General features: G+C 35.6%; 1 protein-coding gene and 1 pseudogene across 2 annotated transcripts in view; one reads left to right on the forward strand and one right to left on the reverse strand.

Moving 5' to 3' along the window:
* CTNNA2 (catenin alpha 2) overlaps nucleotides 1-25,153 on the forward strand; it is a 1,309,400-nt gene that overhangs the window by 142,185 nt on the left and 1,142,062 nt on the right. For both annotated transcript variants that reach the window (XM_090281609.1, XM_090281608.1), the window contains exon 2: nucleotides 18,477-18,583. In XM_090281609.1, the coding sequence (XP_090137735.1) occupies nucleotides 18,482-18,583 (102 nt within the window). In that variant the 5' untranslated portion in view covers nucleotides 18,477-18,481. The remainder of the gene's footprint in view (nucleotides 1-18,476; nucleotides 18,584-25,153) is intronic.
* On the reverse strand, nucleotides 5,660-5,759 carry LOC150006306 (U6 spliceosomal RNA; annotated as a pseudogene).

Below are 25,153 nucleotides of genomic sequence, written 5' to 3' on the forward strand. Positions count from 1 at the left end.
AAATGAAAACTGTATCACAACAACCAACAACAGAAGCTAGGGAATTGAATCAAAGGCAGACTACAGCAACGAGAGTGGGAAAAGAATGATAAGTATGGGGAACATTTTGGGGAGAGGTCAGTGGGGAGGGGGAAGGGGGGAAGAGGAGGGAGATGGTATAGGAATTAAGAAGCATAGTAGGAGGGACTGGAGTAGATAGGAAGATGTTGAGAAAACTATATGCACTACCAATGGGCATGGATTAAGGGGATGGAAATTAGAGGGCGGGAGGTCACTGGGTGGAAGGGAACAAAGGGAAAAGAAATTGGGACAACTGTAATAGCATAAACAATAAAGCATATTAAAAAAAATAGCACCTGGGTTCACATAGGGTTCATGTGGTAGTTGAATGAAGTAATGTGTGTTAAGTATCTTGCACAGTGTGGTTCAGAGCAAGTACTTAATAAGTGGTAGCTATTATTACAATAAATGATAGCTATTATTACTTAAAAAATATTTAGTAAACTGAGGAAATACTGGACTTATGAAGCTCAGTACACTAGTTAATGCCTTCCTCATATTGCCTTGTATAGTTTCCAAAGCAGGAAAAAAAAAACAAAAAACAAAAACAACTGGCTCACTTCTGAAAAGTTGAAGTGCTGGTTGGCTATTTTCTTAAATGATTCATTTCCTGAATCACTTACTTCTTCCTTCACCTGGTATTACCTGAAGTAGTGTCTCAGTTGGTTTTTCTAGCTGTTAGTTTTGCAATCCCTTGGTTGAGATAACAATTTTAGGTGAATTATATGATTTTTTGAACATATGGTGTATTCCACTGAGGATAGATTTGTTTTATATCCCTTGAATTGTAATGCACGTATTTTTAAACCTCTTTTAATTTTCATGTTTCAGGTGACTATATAGCTAAGGGTATATATTTCTTGATTGTGAAATAGTTGCAGTAGTTTCAAATTCACGTGTTTACTTTCAAATTTAGATATCTCTATAAAACTAATTTAGTTTTTTCCAATAATATATCTTAAGGTCTTTTTATTAAAGCGGGAATTAGAATAATTGTTATAATTTATAAAATACTGCTTAGTATACAAATAATTCCAAAGAAATTACAACCACGTTTTAAAATTGGAAGTAGAAAGCACTTACTTTGCAGCAGAAAGAAAGAAGGAACTCCTACCATTTGAGACAACATGGATGGAACTGGCGCATTGTGCTTAGTGAAATAAGCCAGACAGTGAAAGACAAATACCATGTGATATCACCTAACACAGGATACCAATGACACAACACAAAGAAATGAGCAAAACAGAACCAGAGGTAAGTAAACAAGGAGCAGGCTGAAGTGACCAGGCAGGGATGGGGGAGGTGAAAAGTGGGGAAAGGAGGGGAAGGGTTTAGTCAAGGAACTAGTATAAATGACCCATGGACATGGACAATGGGGTAACGGGGTGGGGATGAACTGAGGAAGAAGGAATGGGTGGGGTAGGGGGGAAACAATGGGAGAAAAAGTGGGACAACTGTAATAGAAAAAAACAATGAATGAATTTAAAAAAAAGGAAGTAGAACGCACCTAAAAATTCATGACTCTAAAATAAAACATGCTTTAATAAAAATTGAGTGCAAAACCTCCTTATTTTAGAATGAAGCTTAGAGTGTTGTGTTTACATCCAAACAAGTCCCCAAACAGAAAATTCTAATTTAAAAAAATTCCCCAAAATGATGATTAATATATTTCCTCTAATTGGTCAACACACACCTCATGAGGATTAATAGTTTCTGTAGTTGTACGCTTCCATTTTTCTGTTTACCTATGCTGGTAAATCTATCAAACTTGTGATGGCAGGTGCAATGTAAAAACCAATTCATGTGGCCTGAGACATGACACACAGTTAAAGTCAAGGTTATTTCAGTGAGCATGAGTAATATTTCTCAATAGGCTCACTATTAGCATTTGGGGTGGGGCATGCTTGTAATGTGGAACTTTAACCCTGTACAACATTCAACAACTCTGACTCTCCAGAACTTCACAATGATTGGGACAGTCAAAATGGCCCCTGGAAAATATTATCTGAGTGATACAGCCCCCAGTTAAGATCTACTGGTGCAGAGTAGGGGCTGGCAATCTTTTTCTGTAGAGCCATATATCAAATATTTTAAATTGTGGGCCATAGAGTTTCTGTTTCAACTACTCAACTTTGCTATTATAGCAGGAAGGCAACTATATACAGTACAAAAAATGGGTGGCTGTGTTCTAGTAATACAGTTTTGACAAGAGCAGGAGGTGGGCAGATTTAACCTGTGGGTTGTAGTTTGTCTCTTCATGTGTATCACCAGTCCATCAATTTCAACACAAGGAATAGTATTGAAAACAGTCAGTGGTATTATGTCAGTTAGGAGGGTTTTGGCTGCAAATGTAAAATAATATTTATAAGCATAGTTTTTTTTAAGTTACTAAGTTGTATTTAGTGAAGCGAGAGAGTAACAAAATAAGTGACTGACTGATTAAACAAGTAATTACATGGTGTCATGGAGTATCAAACATGACAATTATAACTGAGAAAAAAAACTGCAACAGGATTAGCTAAGAGTTAACTAGTCCCAATATTTTAAAAATATTATTTATTTATTTGTTATTACAGTTATTCTCTTTTTTCCCCTGTTGCTCTCCTCTGCCCTGCCCATCTCCCCCTTCTCCCACAGTCATGCCCACACTGTTGTCCATGTCCATGGATCATTTATACTAGTTCCTTGACTAGACCCTTCCCCTTAAGCAATACCTTGTTTTATTCCACTTCACGGGTATTTCATTTTTTACAAACTGAAGGCAAAACCCTTTACCACAAAAAAAATTATGACTGGCTTTAATATGGTCTGGAACCAAACCCTAAGTATATTTGAGTTATGCCTGTACTATTTGTAAAGCCAGGAAGGTTTCAGTCTTGGCTAAATGAAGATATTGTAGTAAAAGACCACAGTGTCTTTCTTTCTTCTACTCTGTTATCCTCTGCTGTTGTAATTATCTCCTCTCATTGTCATGTATTGATAAAGCAGTATCACATGTAGTTACAGTTGTGCATAGGAGAGAGTAACATGTCTGTCTATCCTCCAGGAAAACCCTTCCCAGTACTCCCCAGATGATGTGTTGTCAGATCTCATTCGGGGACTAACACAAACTTGAACTAAGAAATGTCAAGATGAAAATTCCAATTATATAGAACTGTACAAAATTGACATAGAATAATTATGATTCTCTTTCTTGGGCTGGAGAAGAATCCAGTCTTGACCCAAACCCAAAGGTACACAATATTTGAATAAATGGAAATTGTGTTCAAGAGAAAGTTAAGCAGCCTCTGAGGAGTCAGTGGAGGAAGATATCTGTTCAAGGCAATATTTTTCATATTGATTATATTATACTTTAAATATAATTATGTCTTTGAAACTGTTTGAGGCCATTCATTTTCCTCTGTAGTCCTTCCAGTCAGTGGGAGCATTTCATGCATTTCTGTCTTTGATCAAAAGAGAGGGATGAGTATGGACCAAGGTTCTACCCATTGATTCCAGGTTATCGCTCTTTAGTATTGAAGAGACATTGTCAGTGCCTTTCTGTGAATGGCCAAGAATGCTAGTGTGTAAAAGATGTATTTAAATTTGGTAAGCAAAGATTACTTTGGAATCCTTAAGGAATCTCTTAAGCCCTCATAATCATTCATAGTCTATCATGTTTTGTATTATACAAAGTGAAAATAATCTGCTGAAAAGCATTCACACTGAAATGTTATACAGTAATTACTTATTTTAGTGCTAGGGGGAATACAGAAGTCCATCTTGTCCTTTCATGCTCATAAATATGCTTCCCTACAATTTCAGATGAAGAAGGTGATTTGCCAAGATAATCATTTGGGTGGCTGGGAGGTAAAGATATAAATAGAAACTGCTTTTCCTACTTCATGTGCTGTGTTCCCTGCATTATATCATGGCATTCCTGTAGCTAAGTGCCTGCTCAAAAAAGAGCTTATGCTTGTCAGTGCTGATGGCTCTTATTCAAGTCCTGAATTCTTTCCTGGAGCTCTTTCTGAATTTTGAGTTCTGTAAGCTGTCAGTATTGGGTTGAACAAGTACCTTTATGTGCACCTATATTTACTTTAGTGCTTTTGAAGAATGGCACTGCAATATTTGGTGGGTGAATTTGTTCAAGAGACTTTGGTTCACATCTTCCTCACTTCATTTCAGCTGAGAAGTGGCTTCCTGTCTTATGCCAATCATATACTATGTGTTTATTCAAGAAATATTAAATTTCTAGTCCTGACCTCAAGGATCTCAACATTCTAGTGAGACAAATGAATGAACAATAAAACAGTGTGTGATTTATAACAGAGAGGAAGTATTATGTGATCTGAGAGCAAGGGTGAAAATGATGCCTGAGTTGAGTCCTGAAGGGGTACTGGGAATAAGTTAAGTACAGAACACTTGGAAGGAGCTTCCCTGTTGGTGGAGTGACAGGGTCAAAGGCTTACAGGCATCAGAGAATATGTAAGTTTGGAGAACAGCTAACAGTTCACTAAATGTAGAGTTCACAAAGAGTTCAGCTGCAGTGTGGTGAATGCTGAGCAATAAGTCTATCCTGGAGGACAGTAAAGGTCATTGCAACTTTATCCTTAGAAAGTGGGAGTCATTAGAGACTTTCAGCAGAGAATGACATGGTGTCATTCATATTTCAGAAAACCTACTAAGGCTGCAGAACAGAGGAAGAAATAGAGGGACTGAGACTGAAAGCAAGTGACCAGTCAAGAGGCTGTTTCAGTAATCTAAGGAGGAAATGGTGAGAGCCTTGATTAAGGCAGTGTTGATAGAGAAAAAAAGAAGTGGCATTTTTGAAATATTGAAGATAGAACTTAATAAGGTTGATGAGACTTTTGATGTAAACTGTAAGAGAAAGAAAAGAAAATGACATCTACATTTCTGACAGGGCTTTAGGTAGTGGTTCTATTTAATGACCTATGAATACAGGAGTTGGACCAACTTGGGGTGAAAGATGATGAGTTTGCTGTCAAACATGGTGATTTGAAATGTTTGGAAACCCAGGAAATGGTTGCATATAGGAAGCTGGATTCAAGGCAGGAGCTCTGAGCTAGAGAAATAGATTTGGGCATTTCATCTTAATGTAAACCATTGACATGAATGTGACCTCCTAAAGGGAGAGAAAAGGGACAATGGGTATAAAAGAGGATGCCACCAAGAAGAGTAAGAACAAGATGCCAAGAATGTAGAGGAAGACCAAGAAAGAGTGATATACTTAAAGCCAAGGGTAAAGAACAGTGTTGATATTGTAAAATACTGTTGAGATGTCAAATAAGATAAGAAATGAAAAGGGGCTATTGGATATTTTGAGGTGATATATTTATTTTTACTTAGATATGGAATATATGATAATTATATAAGTTGAATATATAGACATATATACACAAGCATGTATAAAAATACATGAGGTGAAAAATTATATATATATATATAATTATGTATAATTTAAGGATTGACCTAAATCCCACCACCCATTATAACTACTGTTAAGTTTTCAATATATATATTTCCTGACTTGTCCTATATGCAAATATATTTTCTATTTAGATATATGTCTATATATAACAAAATGAATTTCTACTATAAAAATATGAGACACTGCATGCATTTGCTTGTCATTCTTTCTCAGAGGCCATGTTGATCTCCACATCTTTCCTATTTTAGTACATAAGCTGGCGAAGCATACAGTGGCCATTGAATTAAGCAACCAGGAGATCCTCTGTAACTTTGCAAGCTAGTTTCATGGAATGGTGAGGGCAGTAGCCAGATTGTTGTGGGATGGGAAGTGGGTGAGGAAATAGAATGAGCATTCTAGACACCCTTTTCAAGAAGCCAGGCTGTGAAGGGGAAGGGGAGTGTAAGATATCAAAAGGAATAGAATAGAAGGCAGAGGGATTTTTGTTTGGTTTATATTTTCATTTTTTAGTTGGATAAGGCTTTGCACTGACTAGAAGGAGCCAGAAAAGAGGGAGAAGTTGAGAATACAAAGGAGAGACTGTGATTGATGGAATGAGGCATAAGGAGGCAGAAAAGAATGAAGTGTAGGAAAGAGGAAATAAGCCTTATTTTTAATAAGGCAAAAGGGAGGGAGGTGAGGGTGGAAAAACATTCTGATGAGTTTGTGGATGGGTCATCTGAGGTGATTCTGGTCACCTCAGGGGGAATATGGCTGATGCCCACATGTATTTATTTGATAAAAGCCTTTTTTAACTTGCTTGAAACAAAGAACTGCTATATTGAATTTGATCCATTATCTGTCCACTTATATCTTGATAGTGGTGCCAAAACATGCATGTTAGAAAAGTCTAGTCTTCTCTGACAAACTGAAAGGTCAAGAATGGTCCCCAAATGCTTTAATTACCCTTAATAATCCATTAGGGATTTATTATCCACATATCTCTGTGAAGCTACTTGAAGCTATATATTTCCCTAAGTAGTCTGCCCCTGAGACTTACTACCTGTGAAGTAAAGTATTTAACTTTGGGGAAGTTGCAGTGCATGTTGGAACATTCCATTAACCTTGGGAAAGTGACTTAATAGCCTTGTGCTTTAGTTCCCTTATCTGTAAGATAATAATGATAATATACTTTAGCCAGTGACCAGGAATGTTCAATTAACTTTTTATTGTGCATGTGAATATCATGAACGAAATGGAACGACTACTGCCTTGAAATGTACAGATTTAATGGAGCCCCAGTTTGCATTTTTAAATGCCACGGTACATTTTATTTTTGTATTCATAAAAATGTATCACCCGAGATTTTCTTGTAGCCCATAAGCCTAAAGTTAAATGCCATAGGTGAGCAGAGGGAAGTGTAGGTTATTGTTTTACTTCTTCATATATGACTTTTATATCAACAAGCTTAATAAGGTTATTTACCAGGGGGCATATATGCTTAGTATCACTGTGCTTAAATATCAGTCGTCACTATAGAAGGCTTCTAAGCAAATATAATTGTTCTAATGTGTTATGACCTTTAAAGTATCTGGTAATTCAACTGCAATGGACAAGGATAGCCCAATGCTGGCAAGTCAGCTCTCATTTACTGGAGCTACTACCAGATACATAGCAGCACCTATTCATGTTAGGCCTGGTGAGTAAGCCAGTTTACGATGGGAAACTGAAAGAAGCAGGAGTATTAGGTTTATATCATGTCTCTGTGAGTTTCTGCAACGTAATTTGTAATTCCTTATTTACTCACCAGTACATGTATGGGTTTAACATTAAATTTTAAAATAAAATACAATAACGCACTAGAGCTTGCTTAAAAATGCAAGTTCCTGAATACTAAGTATTCTTATAATCACTAATAATTTAAAATAGCTCTTACCTAAATATCTGCTTTTATTTCTTTATATTATATCTTAACATTGTGATTACTTTGTCCTCTTGACTCCCCATCCTGGGGTTAGTTAAATGTTTTTTCATGATCTTGCTTTTTTTTCTTTTCAGCACTTCTCTAGCAGCAGTTCAAAAGGGTGTTGATTATTTCACCATTATTTTGTTACACAGTAGCGCTCCATCAATACCTGCAAAATTTGGTGCTGTTGGTTACCTCTCTATCACCTGATCCTTGTGCCTGGTTGAAATGGAAGGTTAATGGCCCTACTGTTGTCCATCCCTAGCTGAGCTTGCTCTCTGCTCACTCTTCTCTTGGTGGATGGTTCTGCTTTCCCAAACTGATGAGTGAGAGCAAGTCTTTATCTCACCACTCAGCACTGATGTTTCCCATGGCACCTGCCTGGGCCTCACACACACTGGGTGGTTAGTACACATGCATTGAATGAATGAATGGATGGATAAAATGAAGGAAAAAAGAAAGAATTGGAGCATATGAGATTTGACTTCTCTGCCAGAATATTGAAGATATTTAGAAGAAGGAAAACCACTTTTGCTTTGATTTTTCAGATAAGAGGCATCTATCTGAAGTGGTGCATTCTGACTTGAAAAATCTCTTTTCTGCATGAGAGTACTGGTGGTGAATTTTTAACTATAGTAATTGTGTGTGTGTGTGTGTGTGTGTGTGTGAGTGCATGTGTATGATTGTGAGACTTGAACTTGGCAAACAATCAAATCCACAAGTACTCATGACATCTTTTCTAAATGCCCAGCACTGTGGTAATCATTATGAAGGGGGCAGAGTCCTTGTCCCTGTGTGTATCAGAGAGCACAAAATTTATATAAAGCAGATAGAAATCAACACAAGGCAATTTGTATTTAAATTAAATATTATGTGGTAGTCATTCTAATTAGATGGAATTCAGACCAAGTGCATTTTGGGTCATCAAGGAGACAGAAGGCTTCCTAAGAAGTACTGTGGGCGAACTTGCAGAGCCTGTGCAATTCTTGCAGAAAGTTCCTCATGTGGAACTTGGCAGTGAATCAAATGTCAAAGCGTATCTTACTAGTTTATTGAAGGAAGACCCTGGGTCACTTTTTCCTGAACAAAAATGACACCTAGTTTTAAAGCATAATAAATAAAAACTAGTGATTCAGTTAAAGTAAGTATTGAAACTATGTATTTTAAAAACTAAATAAAGAAACCTGAATATAAATTACTTCTGTAAACCAAAACAAGATGTCATTTGTATTAGGTCTCTAGTAAGTATTAAAAAAGAATACATCTAAAATTTGTCTGAAAGATATTTTTAAAACTCTTACTCACTGGGAAATGGATCCCACTATTAAAAAGATAAAAATTTCATACTTGAAAAGAATGAGATATTTGGAGCACATTTTATATGTGTACACTTAATCAAATATTTATGAAGGAACTGACACCCTGCTGTATTCTACAGATGATAGTAACAAAGTAAAACCATGATTTGTGCCCTAATGAGTTTATAATCTGGTGGATTATGTAAAACTAGTTACAGTGTCTCAACAATGAGCCAGTTAGGAATAAAGTAAGATCTATCACTGACTATAAATCCAGTATGACTATAAATCCCATAGGAATTAAGGGGTCATGGAGAAGACACAACATGAGAATGTCAGTATTTGGATAGCACAGGAGAAAAAGGAAGGTGTCTCTGTTGCAGACTTCGGGAAGTGTCATCAACCCTGTGTTATAATGTGGTCCAAACCTGGTTGAATCAGAAGACTGATTTTAAAGAAATATGATTGAATAGACCACGGTCAGAAAGTTGAGTGTAAGCCTTGTTACAAAGAGGACTTGGGACTTATTGGAGAAAAGGTTAAGCAATCATCTTGGTCCCCTAGAAAAGGAATGTTTCAGATAAGTAATTTGGATTGAATTATACTAAAGAGCTAAAGATAATGAAAGCAATTTGATGGTTATTTTGCTTTAACTGGAATATGAAATATTGAGATTCTGTTGGAGCTTAGACTTATATAGTTGTTACATGTGAAATTCTGATTTATAGGAGGTTAGAAGGATACAGGTCAAATTAATTGCTAAAGAAGAAGCTGTGATCCTATTAAATAATTTGAAATTACTTTTAGACTATAATGATAATTCCTCAGAATATGTTGTTTGAAATATTAACAGTTTATATTTTCAGTTTTTGAAATCTATTGCCCAAGTTTGAATTGCATTGTTGCTGAAAGATAATAGACAAGCAAGAATGTTTTGAAAAACTGTGTCCTTGGTGGGACTCTGGAAACCTTAACATTGCACATAGAGTAAGCACTGCCTACCTGGTTATCACTTAGGTTCACACTCGAGTGGAAAACAAGCCATAATTTAGGAGTAGATTGAATCTGTTTATGCTTCAAAATGAATTTAAATGATGAGGCTATGAATGTAGTGAAAAGCAAGGAAATGAATTTGATAGATACTAACTTTCATTTTGAATTTCAAATTACTGAGTTTCTATTAACATTCTCCAGGAGTAGTGAATTTCTATTAAATTAGCAAGTAGTTTTACATTTTATGAGTTTGCTTTTGTAAGTATAAAAACTCATTTCAGTAAGATATGGACAGAGTTATTTCTTTTTTGTTTTTAATCAGCAAATTGTTAGCTATGTATTATTAGTCTAAACTTGTCATCCTGAAAATCTTGAGGCTGAGGATCTTTCTTTGTGTACTCCTTTTTCTGATGCAGTTTTGTTTATTCAGATAGAAGAAGTAAGAGGCTTTGAAGTGGATATGATAGTTTGATACTTATTTAATATGTGCTTTTTAAAAAGTTAAGGTATTCATTAGTAGGGACTTATGCTTAGATATGAAGTGCTATTACAGCCTTTTAAAATTATTATAATGATATTTTGTTTATCAGTGTTTCTTTTGGTGTTTCATTAAAAGGTATGACTTAACTATAAATCGAGGTCTTGTAACTATTTTAATACTTGCAGGTAGTGTTAAACTTTTCTTTCATAGTAGCAGAGATAATTGCCCTGCCCCCTTCCTCTGCTAATAACAAAGAACAGCTGGAAATTACATATCACTTCAATTTTGAATAAAAATGGTGATAAATTCTATCATTGCAGCATTGACTTGCATTTAGGTTACCTCAGTTCAATGAGCCAGGGCTTTGAACAGTTATTATGTAGAGGACATACATTGTCTCTTTATGAGGGGAGACTGAAAAAAAACAAAACAAAACTGGAATTATCTTCTGGAGGACGAGCCCCTCATAGTAAAGGGTTTCTACCCTAGGTGAGTATTCTAGGAACACATCTATATCAATGTTCCAGCTGGTGTTGTTGTGAGAGTCAGCGTTCAGCTTCAGGGATTTTTTTTTGGAAGACTCAACACGTTTATCCATTTCATGGTGGGTAAAGATTTACACGTGCATCTATCTGCCCACACCGTGCTGAGTGTTCAGCAGTTTTTTACCAAAGACATCATGACCCTTGTGCCCCACCCTCCCTATTCACCTGAGCTCACCCAGAGTGACTTTTTTGGTTTCCTTGATGAAAACAATCCTCCAAGGGAAACGCTTTGCAGATGTGTAAGAAGTGAGACAAAAACCATCAGAAACACTAAAAGGTATCAAAATCAAGGAGTTCAAAACCTGTTCTGAGCAGTGGAAAAATATCTCTATTGGTGTATTTCATCAAATGTAGAGTACTTTGAGGGTGACCGATGTTTAAACATGTAAGAAGAAATGCACAGTTTTACATAAATAAATTCCACTTTGGGAGTCTCCCCTCATATAGTGAAGTAAGAGGAAATGAGTTTAAATTCAACAAAGTTGTGGAGGAAAGTAAATAAGAAGCCAGACTTGCCCATAGTTGGGCCACTAGGTTAGGCCATTTCCATACTCAGGGTACCACCAGGAAGAGTACCCAGTAGTCCTCTCTCCTCTTCCATTTACACGTGTTCTGTTGCAGGAAAGTATATTTGGGTAGGAATCAGGGTGTCCTTTATTCTCTATGGGTATCTGAAGAGTAATTAAATGCCTCCTTCACTGTTTTTGTTTATCAGTTTATGCTCCTGCCTGTGATACCTACATTCACATAGACTCTCCTCAACTGTAGGAAAAAAACCCTCTTAAAAGAGGGCACCTGATTATGAGGTACCTTTATTATTATTATTATTATTTATTATTATTATTATTAACAACAGAGAATCAGAAGTACTATCATACGTAAGATAAAATATTTGGAAGACTTACTTTTCTAGTTCTCAAATAATTCCAAATTACTTAGAAACAAGGTTTCTTTGGAAACACTTATTCTTTATGAAGCAAGTATTTCTTGACCTCTGCTTTACATTCTTCACAGTGATCACTACTATTGCAGTGAGTCTAATAAGAAAAGGTGTCTCTGGGGGGTTACTGGAACTTTGAGGGAATTTGGGGACTGGTGCATGTGTAGTTTGAAAAACCATGTGCAATTTTGTCTTGGCCAGGTTTTACCATGTACTGTAACATATTCACAAGTGTAACACAAGAAGGGCAAAATTTTGGTTACTTCAAATAGTGCATCATAGGGCTTTTCTCTTGCCTTTGCCAGGGTGCTGTGTTGCTTATTCCATGGCCCAGTGTCACTGCCAACATCCCATTCTCATCATGTAGGACCAAAGGTGGCCGGAGCAATTGGAACTCAGGACCTGCCCTAGCTGACCAGGATGTGAAGCCCCATTTGCCATGAGCTCTACGTGTGTACCAGGGCACCTGCCATTTGTGTCTCCCTTATCTTATCTAATGTTCTTTGTGTTTCTCCTCTTTCCCTCTCTCTCCCTCATTCTCCAGGCTCCTGATTTTTAAATTTTCGCCTCTGTCTCTACCTCCCTGGCCCCATGGTGATGCTCTCTTAAACTTAAGCCTAGGAATTATAAGCATAGTGATCATGAGCACACACTCTGAAACCAAGCAGTTTAGGTTCAAATTTTGTGACCTTGGGCAACTTTCTCAATTGTTTTATGCTTCAGTTTCCCTATCTATAAATGGGAGATAATAATAAGGCCAGGTCATTAGCCAGTTTTATTACTCATGAAAGAAACAGTTTGATTCATTGTTTCCAGGCCTCACTCTAAAAATGCTGAAGAAATTTAGAAAATTCTCTCTTTTTTCATATCATTTTCTCAACAAAGCTTTCTTTTCAAATATTTTGCCTTGAGGGATATCTATTGCCCTTCCCCCGTGGATGTCTCAAACTGGCTAAGGTGATAATCATGTAGTCATCATTACAAAGAAAAAGAACACATTTTTCATATGCAATTATTTCATTGATTGTCAGAAAAAATCCATGAATTATGTAAGGTTATTATCATTCCTGTTTTACAAATGGTGAAAATGAAGCTTAGATTAAATAAATAACTCAACATATTTTGTGTGGAGATAGGTGGATAACCACTATTAGTCATTAACATCTTCAGAATTTGCCTGTCAACAAAAGCTAGCCTGTCCTCTAATAAAGCCTCATGAGTTTGTTTACAAGATTGCTCATTATTGAAGAGAAAGCTCCATGATGAGAATCTGGAGCTAAAGCCCCGTGGGACAGGCAGGTTGAGGGGGCCTCTTGGGCAACTAGAAAGCATCTTGGACCATCCCTGGCAAAAGAACCATTGTAGAAGGACTGGTAAGACCTCAGAAAGGTTAAGCAGATGGTTCAAAAAACCTTTTCCAGGAATACCTGTAAAGGGGAAGAATTTCTGCAGTGAATTACCATGCTTTTCATTTGAAGGCATTCCTTGGTATGACCAATCTGGAGAAATTTTCTGTTTATCAGACATTGTCCAAAGGAACAAGGCACTTGACCTTTGGCTGCTCAGAAGGGAGCTTGTTTTACTATTTTTGTCAGGTTTTGCTTTTTTTTTTTTTTCTCCTGTTGTGAGTGACAAATGGCTGTTAACATCTTAACTCACCCTTCTTCTTTACCCCCACGGAATCTGAAATCACTAAGATATTGCTATGTAGGCTGTGTTACCACCTTTCATGGATATACAATTTGATACTTTTCAAGAAGAAAATCTTCTCAAGGTTTAAGTAAATTGCTTAAAACTTGTTCTTGGGCTTGTAAAATTAATGCATGGTTTTGTTTTTTCCACCCCCCCTTTTATACTCTTTTACTATGTTTAGTCAATATTCTAAGTCTCCCTACCAAAAGCAAATAAAATACATGCTTTTAAAAAAATTAAATCAGTGGGAAAAAATGTATTTGCTTTATATAGACTGTCTTGTGAACAAAACAGACTGCATTACTTGTACCGATATGTCCTGTCAATATGAGATGTGTTGTAGGGGCAAAATATTAATTTTCCTCCCACTTTCAAAGTTCTTCTAGCTGGACTAATAATTACATTAACAGGGACAGATTAAAAGGAGAAAATGTTCCAAGTTTATTATATGAATGCACTGTTGGGGTGCCATCCATAATGAGACCCCATGAGACATTAGGCAGTTGAGGTTTATAAGCCATTATAAACAGAGGAGAAAACAGTGATGAGGTTTAGAAAGGGGAAAATTAGGCAGTTTATATCTAGGTAGAAGGAAAGGAACACACAGGGCAGGCAAATTCCTGCTAGGCAACCCAAAACACTGTGACACAGGGAATCCAGTTAGCTGGTTTCTCTTTGGAGCCTTCCTGTCTAATGCTAAGGTGAATATGCTGATTCTCTTCTTGAAGCAGGTCTTTCAATCTTAATCTCATAGGCAGAAAGGGGGAACATCAATAGTTGTTTCTGAGTCTCTTGCTTCTCAATAACCAGCTTAAAATCAATATCCTGAAAGCCATCTTTAGAAAAATGAAAGACTACACACTTGATTTGTTCTTGTTCTTTCTCATTTGAGTCAATCTGGTTGTTCTACACAGAGGAGTATAAATATGAATATCTATTTTTAATGGGTATTTCCTTATTCCTCCTAGAGATAAAGCATTGCAAAAAATAAACTTGTTATATAAAACAATAACAATAACAATAGTCACTAATATTTCCAGAAATATTTTCTGTTGACTAATTTATTTAGACTTAGAATAGTCATTGTGACATCCATTTGAGGAAACTGAGTTTCAGAAAATGTAGGTAATTTGGACAATATCACAAAGTTGATAAATTATAGGGCCTCAATTCAAACAAAAGTCTATTTGACATTAATGTGTGTCTATTGATGAATAACAGATAATGACAAAATTTCAGTGATATATGAGATCTGTCCAGAAGGTATCCAGCCATGTAATATGAAAAATAGAGACATTTATTGAAGAAGATACAAGATACAAGAAACATTGTACATAGGACAATGATGCCTCAGTTCCCTTCAAAGTAGGCACCTTGGGACCTCACACAGTTCTCCAAAATGCCCCATTATATTTTCCTGAATGTCATCAATAATCCAAAGTCTCTTCCCTTTCAAAGGTGATTTTAGTTTTGGGAAAAGCCAGAAGTCATGGGGCACCAAATCTGGGCTGTAGGGGGGCTGGGTCCCCTGGGTGATGTGATGTTTTGCCAAAAAATTTCACACAAGACATGATGCATGAGCTGATTTATGCATGAGGAGGCTCATTGTCATGATGAAGCTGACAGTCACCAGTTTTCCATAGCTGTGGTCTTCTGAATCATCCATATAATTTCCATAGAAGAATGTTCAAGCTTCACGCAAAATTTAATGCAGATTCGTTGTTCCACTTACTCAATCTTTTTGAATGCTATGGCATGTAGTACACATACTCACTCAACGGTGTCTACTGCCCTCACTGACTAGTACTATGAAGTTGTCATTGTTCATACATACACATTCCAGTCCACTCTCCTTGGCTGCCAGGTTACATCAATGTCTCACAAACCATTCTCATTATATTAACAATGGCTGGACCTTTTCTGGACAGAACTTGTACAATGGTATGCATTTATTTCTTGATCCTATTTCTGTGGTTTTATTGGGAGTTGGCTCACCAGGCTTGGTTCCACTTTCAGCTTTGATTCGGATTTGCATCATATATCTTTCCTCCTTTTGGGATCAGGGGTCTTACTGTTATTGTAATAGCACAAGACAGTAGCACAATTGGGCAAGTCCAATTAAGCAAGCCCATTTCAAACTCTACTTAGTTCATATTTCCTAAAATTCCATTGGCCATAGCTCAGTATAGTGGGGTGGAGAAGTGCTCTCTTCTCCTGGGGGCGAGGAATATGGGAGTGACTACTGAATAACCATTCAATCTATCTTAAAAGCTAATGTGTTTTCCTTGCCTTTATAATTTATGGAACTGTAAGTGGGATGACATTCTGGGCTGGGAGTCAGTGATCTTGTGTGTGCTTGTCACAGGAGACATATACCAAAGTGTCATTTCTACTTACCACAATTGCCCTATTTCTTTGCTGTAGAGGTTATTTGACTCTTTTTCTCTTCTCTACTGTCATTTGTCCTTATTCACACTCTGGAGGCAAAGGTCATCCATGGGATAATCTACAAGGCTATAATTATAACCCCTAGCCTGGAATAGAATCAATTTTATTCTGTTTTTATGCAATTACAATTGGCTGAAAGCTTTTATGGAGAACTATTTCTAAGGCAAGGTCTAATACAAGAAAAATCAATCAAGTGTGCCCAATGTAGCAGGACACAAATGCTTTTTCTAGAAACAGCAGTTTGCAAGGATTACACCAGCTCAAATATTACAGCCAAAGGAGCTTCTCACCTTCTTCTTCATTCTCAATAGCTGACATGAAGCTAAGATGCTCCTCAGAGGCAATCAATAAAAATCTTAGATATTAGCCTTTGGACTTAGAGGTAGAGGTTTTAGACTCCCCCTCCACCCCATATTTTTGGTGCTTGCTAATTTTAAAAATAAATGGGGTATGGTGAGAATCCTAGTTTTAGTTCAAACCATATCAAAAGCTGCACGATTGGAAAAGCTGCATTTAAAGTTTCCATGACTAGCTTTTTCTCCTTCAACAAATTAATGCCATATTACCTTTTCTTGGCTTTTGCTATTGAATTTCATCTGTGTCACAAGGAGGGGCTGAAAAGATTAATTCCTAAAGGAATAAATTAGGTCAAATGATTTGCCTGATAACTCTTGTATTTTCATTTTAGATTTGTAAGGCTTCTGTGACCTTCAGAACCCAAGGCTCTAACTCTGCTTCTTGGCTCACAGTTGGCAGGAGGTCTTTCTTCAGTGTCTTCCATTTCTGCTTGATGACAGCTAGATTAGAGTCTCTGATGTGATTGCCCCAGCTTTTTTGTTACTCACCTCTGCATTTTTTGTGTTATTCATTCACATTCCTGCTTCATAAGTGTGAATGAATGACACATTTATGAAAACATTCATAAAAGGTTTTGTGTGTCTTCCCTGGTGTACCAGATTATACACATAAGCAGGCCTATATAATAATGGCAGTTCTCTACACAGTCTAACCCAGGGTCTTTCATTGTCACATTAAATGACTTCACAACTAGCGATCCAGCTTTCTTGCAGGATTTCCTTATGCACCATCATAATTATGCCATGCATTATTCCAGCAGAGCTTGAAAAAGATTTTTAGGGACCTTCTCCAGAAACTTGCAATTAACTGTGTCATGAAAACTGGACCAAGATCACTTAGTCCATGCTGGCTGTATCAGGGATGAAGATAGTCTGTGTATGTAGGAAGCATCTGGCACCAAATCCTGCCACAGCACAGGAAGAGGGTGCTGGCAAGTAGCAGAATTGCATGCATATCAGAGCTGCTATAGCAGTTGGTGGCGTGAATGGGAAATATGTAAAGTATTTTTAGGTGTTTGGAAGACAGGAAGCTTTTCAGTGCCAAATATTGTAGTTGTGAAAGGAACCTAAATCTAAATTGGTCCGTAGGTTGGATCGCTCCCCTTAGTTTATTTAAAACATGGCATTTGGAGAGAGTAAAATACAAGCACACTGTGTCTTCGCCCTTTTTTCTTTCCTGAAGCAAATATGTTGAGTTTATTTGCAAAAAGGATTTGCTGTAGCAGGGCTGTAAACAGGCATGTGCTTATTGTGATAGGCCTTCTTCATAGTGTTAATCATAATAGAAATAATCATCTGTATTGATTTACAGAGATGGAATTGAGTGGACATTGATTCAGAAGAATAGAATAGCTATGAACAATTTGATTTATGATAGTATTAAAGCAAATGATACAGCTTCAGTTTGTACAATCTAAGGTTACATGTCTGGTGGTTAGTTATTGAAACGTAATTAGCATACAGCTGTCAATTTCCCTATGAGAAGCACACTTGAAGAATGTATAATTTATTCTGTTGAGGCCAGGACCACATTTTGTGCTTGATATGTGGGAGATCTGCATATCAGGGGTTCTTAGGAAAGGACTGCTTTAGAATGAAATAAATAACCATATCAGACACTAACTTTATGAGACAAGAATGTAAATGCAACAAGTAATCAGAGAGCAAGTAGATAGTGGCAACCTAATTTCAGAACCATTGCCACTAAGCCTGCAAGTTATCTTTCTTATTTAAGAAACTTGGCTGCCACACGGTTCACATCAGTTATGATGTGAAGAAAACAAAGTAACCTTTTGTTATGATATGGGGTCCCTCATCTGGTGATCATGATGAATTTACAGTGCTTCCTAAAAATCTTGGTCTCCTCAGAGTGATGTTAGTGTCCTTTTCTCAGTTTTCCCTTAACCCTCTCTGTAGTCCTTGATTACAACCTGGGTCACACTGAGGTGTAGTGGTTGCTTGCCTTGGTTGTCTCTACCTTGAAACTATAAGCTTACTCCAGAACAAGATCCAGGTCTTTTCCAGCAGATATTATGCAAGGATATGTGTACTAATATTGAGGAGTAACAGGTGCCTTCACGAATCTTTAGTTTCTAATCTGATTCCAGCATGACCACCTCACACAGTTCTGGTTCTGATTTCCCCATCTCTACCTTGACAAGTTTGGACCAGAAAGCTACTCTTCAAGTTATGTTCTGAATTTTGGTGAATTATTTATTTTGAATTCCCAAGGTCACAGATTCTTTCAAGGATCAGTATTTCTTACTGACAACGTGTGTTTCCACAGGGAGCATGACTTCGGCAACTTCACCTATCATTTTAAAATGGGACCCCAAAAGTTTGGAAATCCGGACACTCACAGTGGAGAGGCTTCTGGAGCCACTTGTTACACAGGTAAGGAGTGTGTTGAAACACTTTGTTACATGTGTACATTCCTACTGTGATATGTGTATATGTTTCAGTTGTGACAGGTGGACATTCCTATCATGGCTCTCCATGGAACTTCAAAATCCTTAAAAGTGAATAAATCATGCCGGAATACTGATTACTTCATGTATATTACTGCCTGAACTATGATAATTTTATTGCCCAATAGGTCTTCAGGTACCTGTCATAAAATTCTTCACAGGATTTTAAAAATTAAGTTGATGAGATAATTAAAGAGGGGGACTTGGTGAAGGAGACTCTAATTTGAAGTAATGGATTCAAAACCTAAATAAACCATTCTTAGCATACTTTCAGATGCTAATGCACAGTTCTGAAGAACTGTATCAACTATTGTAGAGCAAAGATTATTTACTGAATTACTTCTTTAGTTTACAAGAGGGAATTCATCATGTTGAAATGATAACATTCCATTTTTGGGTTGTCACATTGCCACAATGTGAAAAGGTGACTGTCACACAGAAAAAATGTTCTCAGGATTTTTAGGTTGTAAAAGTTGAAGTTAACTTTAGTGTCTTTTGAAGTATATTCTTTGCTATATTAGCTCAGAAATTTATGAATGGGAAAATTCAAGATTTTTATGGTATATTTGTAAAGAAATATTATACTAAATTAAAGGCCTTTCAATTGGTTTTCTACAGCTGCTATTAGCAAAGTACCATAAACTTAATGGCTTAAAGTTTCATAAAGGTATCTTCTTATGGTCTGGAGTCAGAAGTCCTAAAGTCAAGGTGTTGGCAGAGCTGCATGTCTTCTGGAGGCTGTAGCAGAAAATTCATTTTCTTGCCTTTTTGAGTTTCTTGAGGCCACATGCCTTCCTTGGCTGCTTCCTCCATATTTAAAGCCAGTGATGTAGCATCTTTAAATCTTTCTCTGACCCTGACCTCTGATTCTGTCTTCATAGCTTCTTTTGCCTCCCTTTTATAAAGACCCTCACTACTGCAGCGGACCCACTCAGGTACTCCAGAGTAATCTCTTCTAATATCCTTGACCAAATCACATATGTAAAGTCTCTTTTGCCATTTAAGGTAACATATTCATGGTTTTTAGGAATTAGGACATGGACATTGTCGGGGGTCATTATTCAGTTTATTATAGTCTATCCTTTGCCCTCCAAAAATTCACATCTTTTCCATACAAAAGATATTCACTACATTCCAGATACCCAAAAGACTCAACCCACTATAACATCATCTCAAGTCTAAAATCGCATCCAAATTTCACCAGCTTAAAAGTTCAATTTCAACAAAATCATCTAAGTTAGTTATGGGTAAGGTTCTGACTATAATACATCCTCGAGTCAAATTCCTCTCTATCTGTATACTGTGAAACTATTCGATGACAAATTATATACTCTCAAAATGCATTGGTAGGACAGGCATGTGATAATAGTTATAGACATTCTCATTTAGAAAGGGAGAAAGTGGGAGAAAGTAGAAGAAAAACAGGGTTACTAGTCTTAAGAAATTTAGAAATCCAGCTAGGCAAACTCGAGATTTGAAAATCTGAGAGTAATTCTCTGTGGCTTGAGGCTCTGCCCGCTGGGCCTGTTTCTCCATTCTATTAATTATCATTCCTTATTCATAAAGAGGAGCACATATTTTCAGCTGAATATTTCTATCAGTGCCTTTCCTGTCTGTACAATTTTGAGAGACCAACCACCATTTTGAATTGTATTATTTTTCTGTTTTCTTTCAGTCCAAACTGGCAGTGTTTCTATCTACTGATATAACATTCTTAAAACACTTGTATGTCTGAGGTTCACTCTATTAGAAAACAGGTTACATCATAGAACTTTTCTGGATAATCTCAACTGTTTTTTGTTGTTGTTGTTATTGTTGTTTGCCTATTGAAATGGCTGAGGGGATCCATGAATTCCATTGCTAATCTCTTCAAAGAGCTTTCTGTATGACAAAATATTCTCAGCTTTTAAACCTTACAAGGCACTAGCCAAACATTAATCAGATACAATTGGTTTTCTCTACAGAGATTGTACTCTTCTAGTGAATCTTCTAATTTCAGTGCCTTTTGGAATCTGTGGAAGCTAAAACTTATGCAAATCATTAATTCCCAGGTCCTTTTAGCTTAATGGGTTTCCTCTCCATTTATGTCTTTCCTCTCATATTTAACTATGAGCAGAAGAAAATACCAGGCCACTTGTTAAACACTTTGGAAATCTTCTCAGCTGAATTTCCAAATTCATCACTTATAATTCTAATTTCCGCATGGAGGTAGAAAACATTTCTGCTAAGCTTTCTGCCACTCTGTAGTAAAGATTTCCTTTCCACCAACTTCCAATACTGGCATACATTATTTTATTGTGCTTTGCTTTATTGCACTTTGCAGATATTGTCTTTTTAACAAATTAAAGATAAGACCCTCCACCAGCAGCAAGATTATAATGTTCTGAAGGCTCGGATGATTGTTAGCATTTTTTAGGAATAAAGTATTTTTAATTAAGGCATATATATTGTTTTTATAGACATAATGGTATTGCATACTTAATAAACCACATTATTGTGTACATATAACTTTTATTTGCACTGGGAAACCAAAAACTGTGTGACTCACTTTATTGCAATATTTACTTTATTGAGATACTCGCTTTATTGCAGTGGTCTGGAACCAAGCCTACAATATCTCTGAGGTATACCTGTAACATGGTCCTCACTTCCTTCTTAAGCCTCACCAGCATCTCCTTTAACATTTATATTTCCACTAAGAGTCCATTTATAATTATTTAGATATTCTCTAAGACAATATAAGTTTTCTCTATTGTTTTCCTCACCAGCAAGGCCTTTAACCTTCATATTTTTAGTAACAGTCAGCTCTAGGCAGTCTAGGATTTTTCTATTATGATTCTCAAAAATCTTTCCAGCCTCTGCTCATGTTTAATTCCAAGGCCATTTCCACAGTTTTGGTATTTGTTTTAGCAGCGCCCTGCTTCCCAGAACCAAAATCTGTATTTCCCAATTGCTACTATAACAAATTACCACACTTTAAGTAGCTTAAAACAACACATATTAATTACACAGTTCTGAAGGTCGAAAGGTCTAAAAATCAAGGTATTGCTAGGGCTGGGTCTTTAAGGAGCAAGTTCCTTGCCTTTTTCAGCATCTGGAGTGCACCTGCATTCCTCGATTGAGGGTTTTTTCCAGCTTTATAGCCAGCAGCATAGCACCTTCAGCTTCTTTCTTACTTCAGCTTCTACCGTCACACCTTGTCTCTCATTCCAACCCTCCTACCTCTCTCTTATGAGGACCCTTTTGATTACATTTATACCACCCATATATTCTAAAATAATCTCTCCATTTTGTGATCTTTCACCTAATTACATCTGAGAGTTCCCTTTGCCATTTAAGGTAATATATTCACAAGTTCGAACGATTAGGAAGTATACATTTTTGTATGTAAGTGTTGAAATATTTCATTAGATTTATGTACATTTTTTTCAGTTGGTTCTGATCCTTTTTAGCTCTATAATATTTTCTTGTAATCTATGGACTAATCCATGAATTTTTGTTATCGGTCTGCAATAAGCACTGAACTTGAGAGTAAGTGCTTTGAAAATTTTATGACAATTTTACAGAATAACTTTATGTCTGTTGAATCTAATAAAATTTGAACTGATATTTAAAAAAATAAATTGTTTATTTTATCGTATTTTATAAAGGTTTTTGTTTGTTAGCTATTGGAATAATAAAATATGGCCTTTTTTCATAGATGGATTAAGAAAGACTGGTTCAGGAGGTATTTTGGTGTCTGAATGATCTGGTAGCTCAGTTAAAAGCAGACTGCTGCCTTTTCCTAGCCTCAGAATTTTCACTTCATATTTCATATCAATATATTTAATCCTTACCATGCAGATTATGTGAGCCAATGATTAAAACATAATGTTTGGTATAAAGTAAATTTGAGTAAATATAGTTTTCATTTTTCTTTCTTTCTCTTTCTTTCTTTCTTTCCTTCCTTCCTTCCTTCCTTCCTTCCTTCCTTCCTTCCTTCCTTCCTTTCTTTCTTTCTTTCTTTCTTTCTTTCTTTCTTTCTTTCTTTCTTTCTTTCTTTCTTTCTTTCTTTCTTTCTTTCTTTCTTTCTTTCTTTCTTTGACTATATTGTCAGATTCATGCTACCCATAAACCAATATGCATAAGTCGGTGAGAAAGATATGAGTGGATATGGCATGGTCAAGCACAATATTATGCATAAGCTTATTTTTATTTCTTAAAATTTTCATATGTATTTATACATTGGTTTTGTTCTTGGCTTATCTAAAGAATAGCACATCTAAGATTGCAATGAAAAGTTGTTCTCTTTTCCATATATTTTTCAGTCCAATTATTTACAAGTGTTCTGTCAGATGAAAACAATGCATTTAAAATATATATTGATTGTAAGGACAGTTACCTACTTTATATTTGTTCACTTAATGCAATAGAATGCTTAAAACTGTTACTGAATTTTGTACAGTGACTTAGCACTGTAACTGGTCTTGACATCACTTAAATATTTTCTAAAATCTAAATGGTTTCTGTTTCTTCCTAGTGTTCCTATACTGATTAAAAAAATCATTCTTTCAAAAATGTTATTTTTAATACAGCTTCTCTATATATTATTTTCCCATAATATTATGGCTATGTTACCAAGGCTGTGTTATAAGACTACACGTTCCTTCTCCTGAAATGCAACCTTTTGTGATGAGCCTTGGAGGATATATGAATAAGAAGGGAGAGATAAGAAAATATTAGATATGAACTCCATGCTCAACATTAAATCAAAATGTGAACTAAGAGAAAAAATTAAACCAAGTCTCTGTTTGTAGCAAACACACACACACATACAACTATATGAATTGGGTAAAGTTTATATCAATATTTGGTGACACAGTATGCCTGTAGCTGTCCTGCAGTGTCTGATAAAGATGGATAAGGGAACTAATAAACATCAGAAGTTAAGGGGTTCTTAGTAAAATTTATTCACTGTCATAAGAAAATGACATCAGGAATTTACTGTTGTTAAGTATTTAAAATAGCTAACAAAATTTTACCTCATTTCAATCATAATACATGTGAGTTTGCATATTTATCTTATTGTGTTGAAATGTTTTACATTATAGAAATCACAAAATTTCAAATGATGAGAAATTGATCTTAAGAAGTTTAGTCTTCGAAAAAGATGTTTGAATTTCTTTTTAATTCAGAAAATTAAAGCTTTGTAAAAACCACATTCCATGATACTAATTAGGAAATTAAGAAAACTTTTAGATAACTCTTAAAACCAAAGGGAAATTACATACTATATTTGATAAGTAGAAGTGATGTCTTCCTAACATATACATACCCAGTAAAAGTTTTGCTCAGTACAGAATTTTACCTTAAATGCCTTTGTTATTTAAGAAAAAATATGAAAATAAACTAAGTACTTATCTTTAAAAATTAGAACAAACATTAAAAAGAACCTAGGGAAACAGAATTTAATGACTATGAAAACTGAAATCACTAAAATAGAATACAAACATTAAAAGGATTAAATAAAATGAATATTTGATACTTTGTAATTGCCAGTAAAAATTCCTCAAGGCACAAATTATGGAAAATATGTAGAATAAGAATATATAAGATTATAAATGACAAAGCAGAAACAACTCAGGGAACAGGAGAGATTAAAAGAAGCATAGTGGAATATTACATGCAACACTACACCAATGAAGCATGAAAACCCAGAGGAAGGGAATAACTTTCCAGAAATATTTAAATTACCAAGTTTATCGAAGAGGGAGTGCAAAACTGAAATAAACCTTGCAAGTATTAGAAAGCTGTTTAAAGATCTGTTATCAAAAAGCATCAGAACAGATGGATGCATAGCTGAATTATCAGATATTAAAAGAATTCATAATCACAATGTTACTTAAAACACTACTTCTGTTATAGAAAAAGGTAGAAAACTACTCAATCATTTTTAAGAATCATTCACTTAATATTAATAATTCCATATACTTTAAAATAACCCTTTTAAAGGACAATAATGATTCAATATCTTATTTTTGAATTTAAATGAAAAAAGAACTGTGTAAAATATAGTAAGCATCATCCAGTAGTATATTAAGAAATCAACATATATATGACAAAATAGGACATTTTTAAAGGAATATAATGATAGCCCATTACCCAGAAATAAATAAAAATATTTCAGTAGGTTGATAGATTATAATATTAATATTACAGTTATTTAATGTTGCAGTTATTTCTAATAAAAACTAAATAAAAATAGGAACAAACATTTAAAATAAAGGAATGTGCCATGTGAACATAGGACAGATAAAACCCTCTTTTTGTGATATGACTCCATACCATTAAAATTAATGTGAGAATGGGGTTAGGTGGCTAGATATAAGATAAATATACAAAAATAAATAGTTTTCGTCTATTTAAATCAGCTAAAATCAAAAAAGAAAATTATAGTTGACTTTTGAGCAACATAGGTTTGAATTGTGCCTGTCCAGGTATCTGTGGATTTTTTTCC

The sequence above is a fragment of the Furipterus horrens genome, unplaced genomic scaffold (genome assembly GCF_987537825.1).
Source record: "Furipterus horrens unplaced genomic scaffold, mFurHor1.1.pri manual_scaffold_6, whole genome shotgun sequence".
NCBI lineage: Eukaryota > Metazoa > Chordata > Mammalia > Chiroptera > Furipteridae > Furipterus > Furipterus horrens.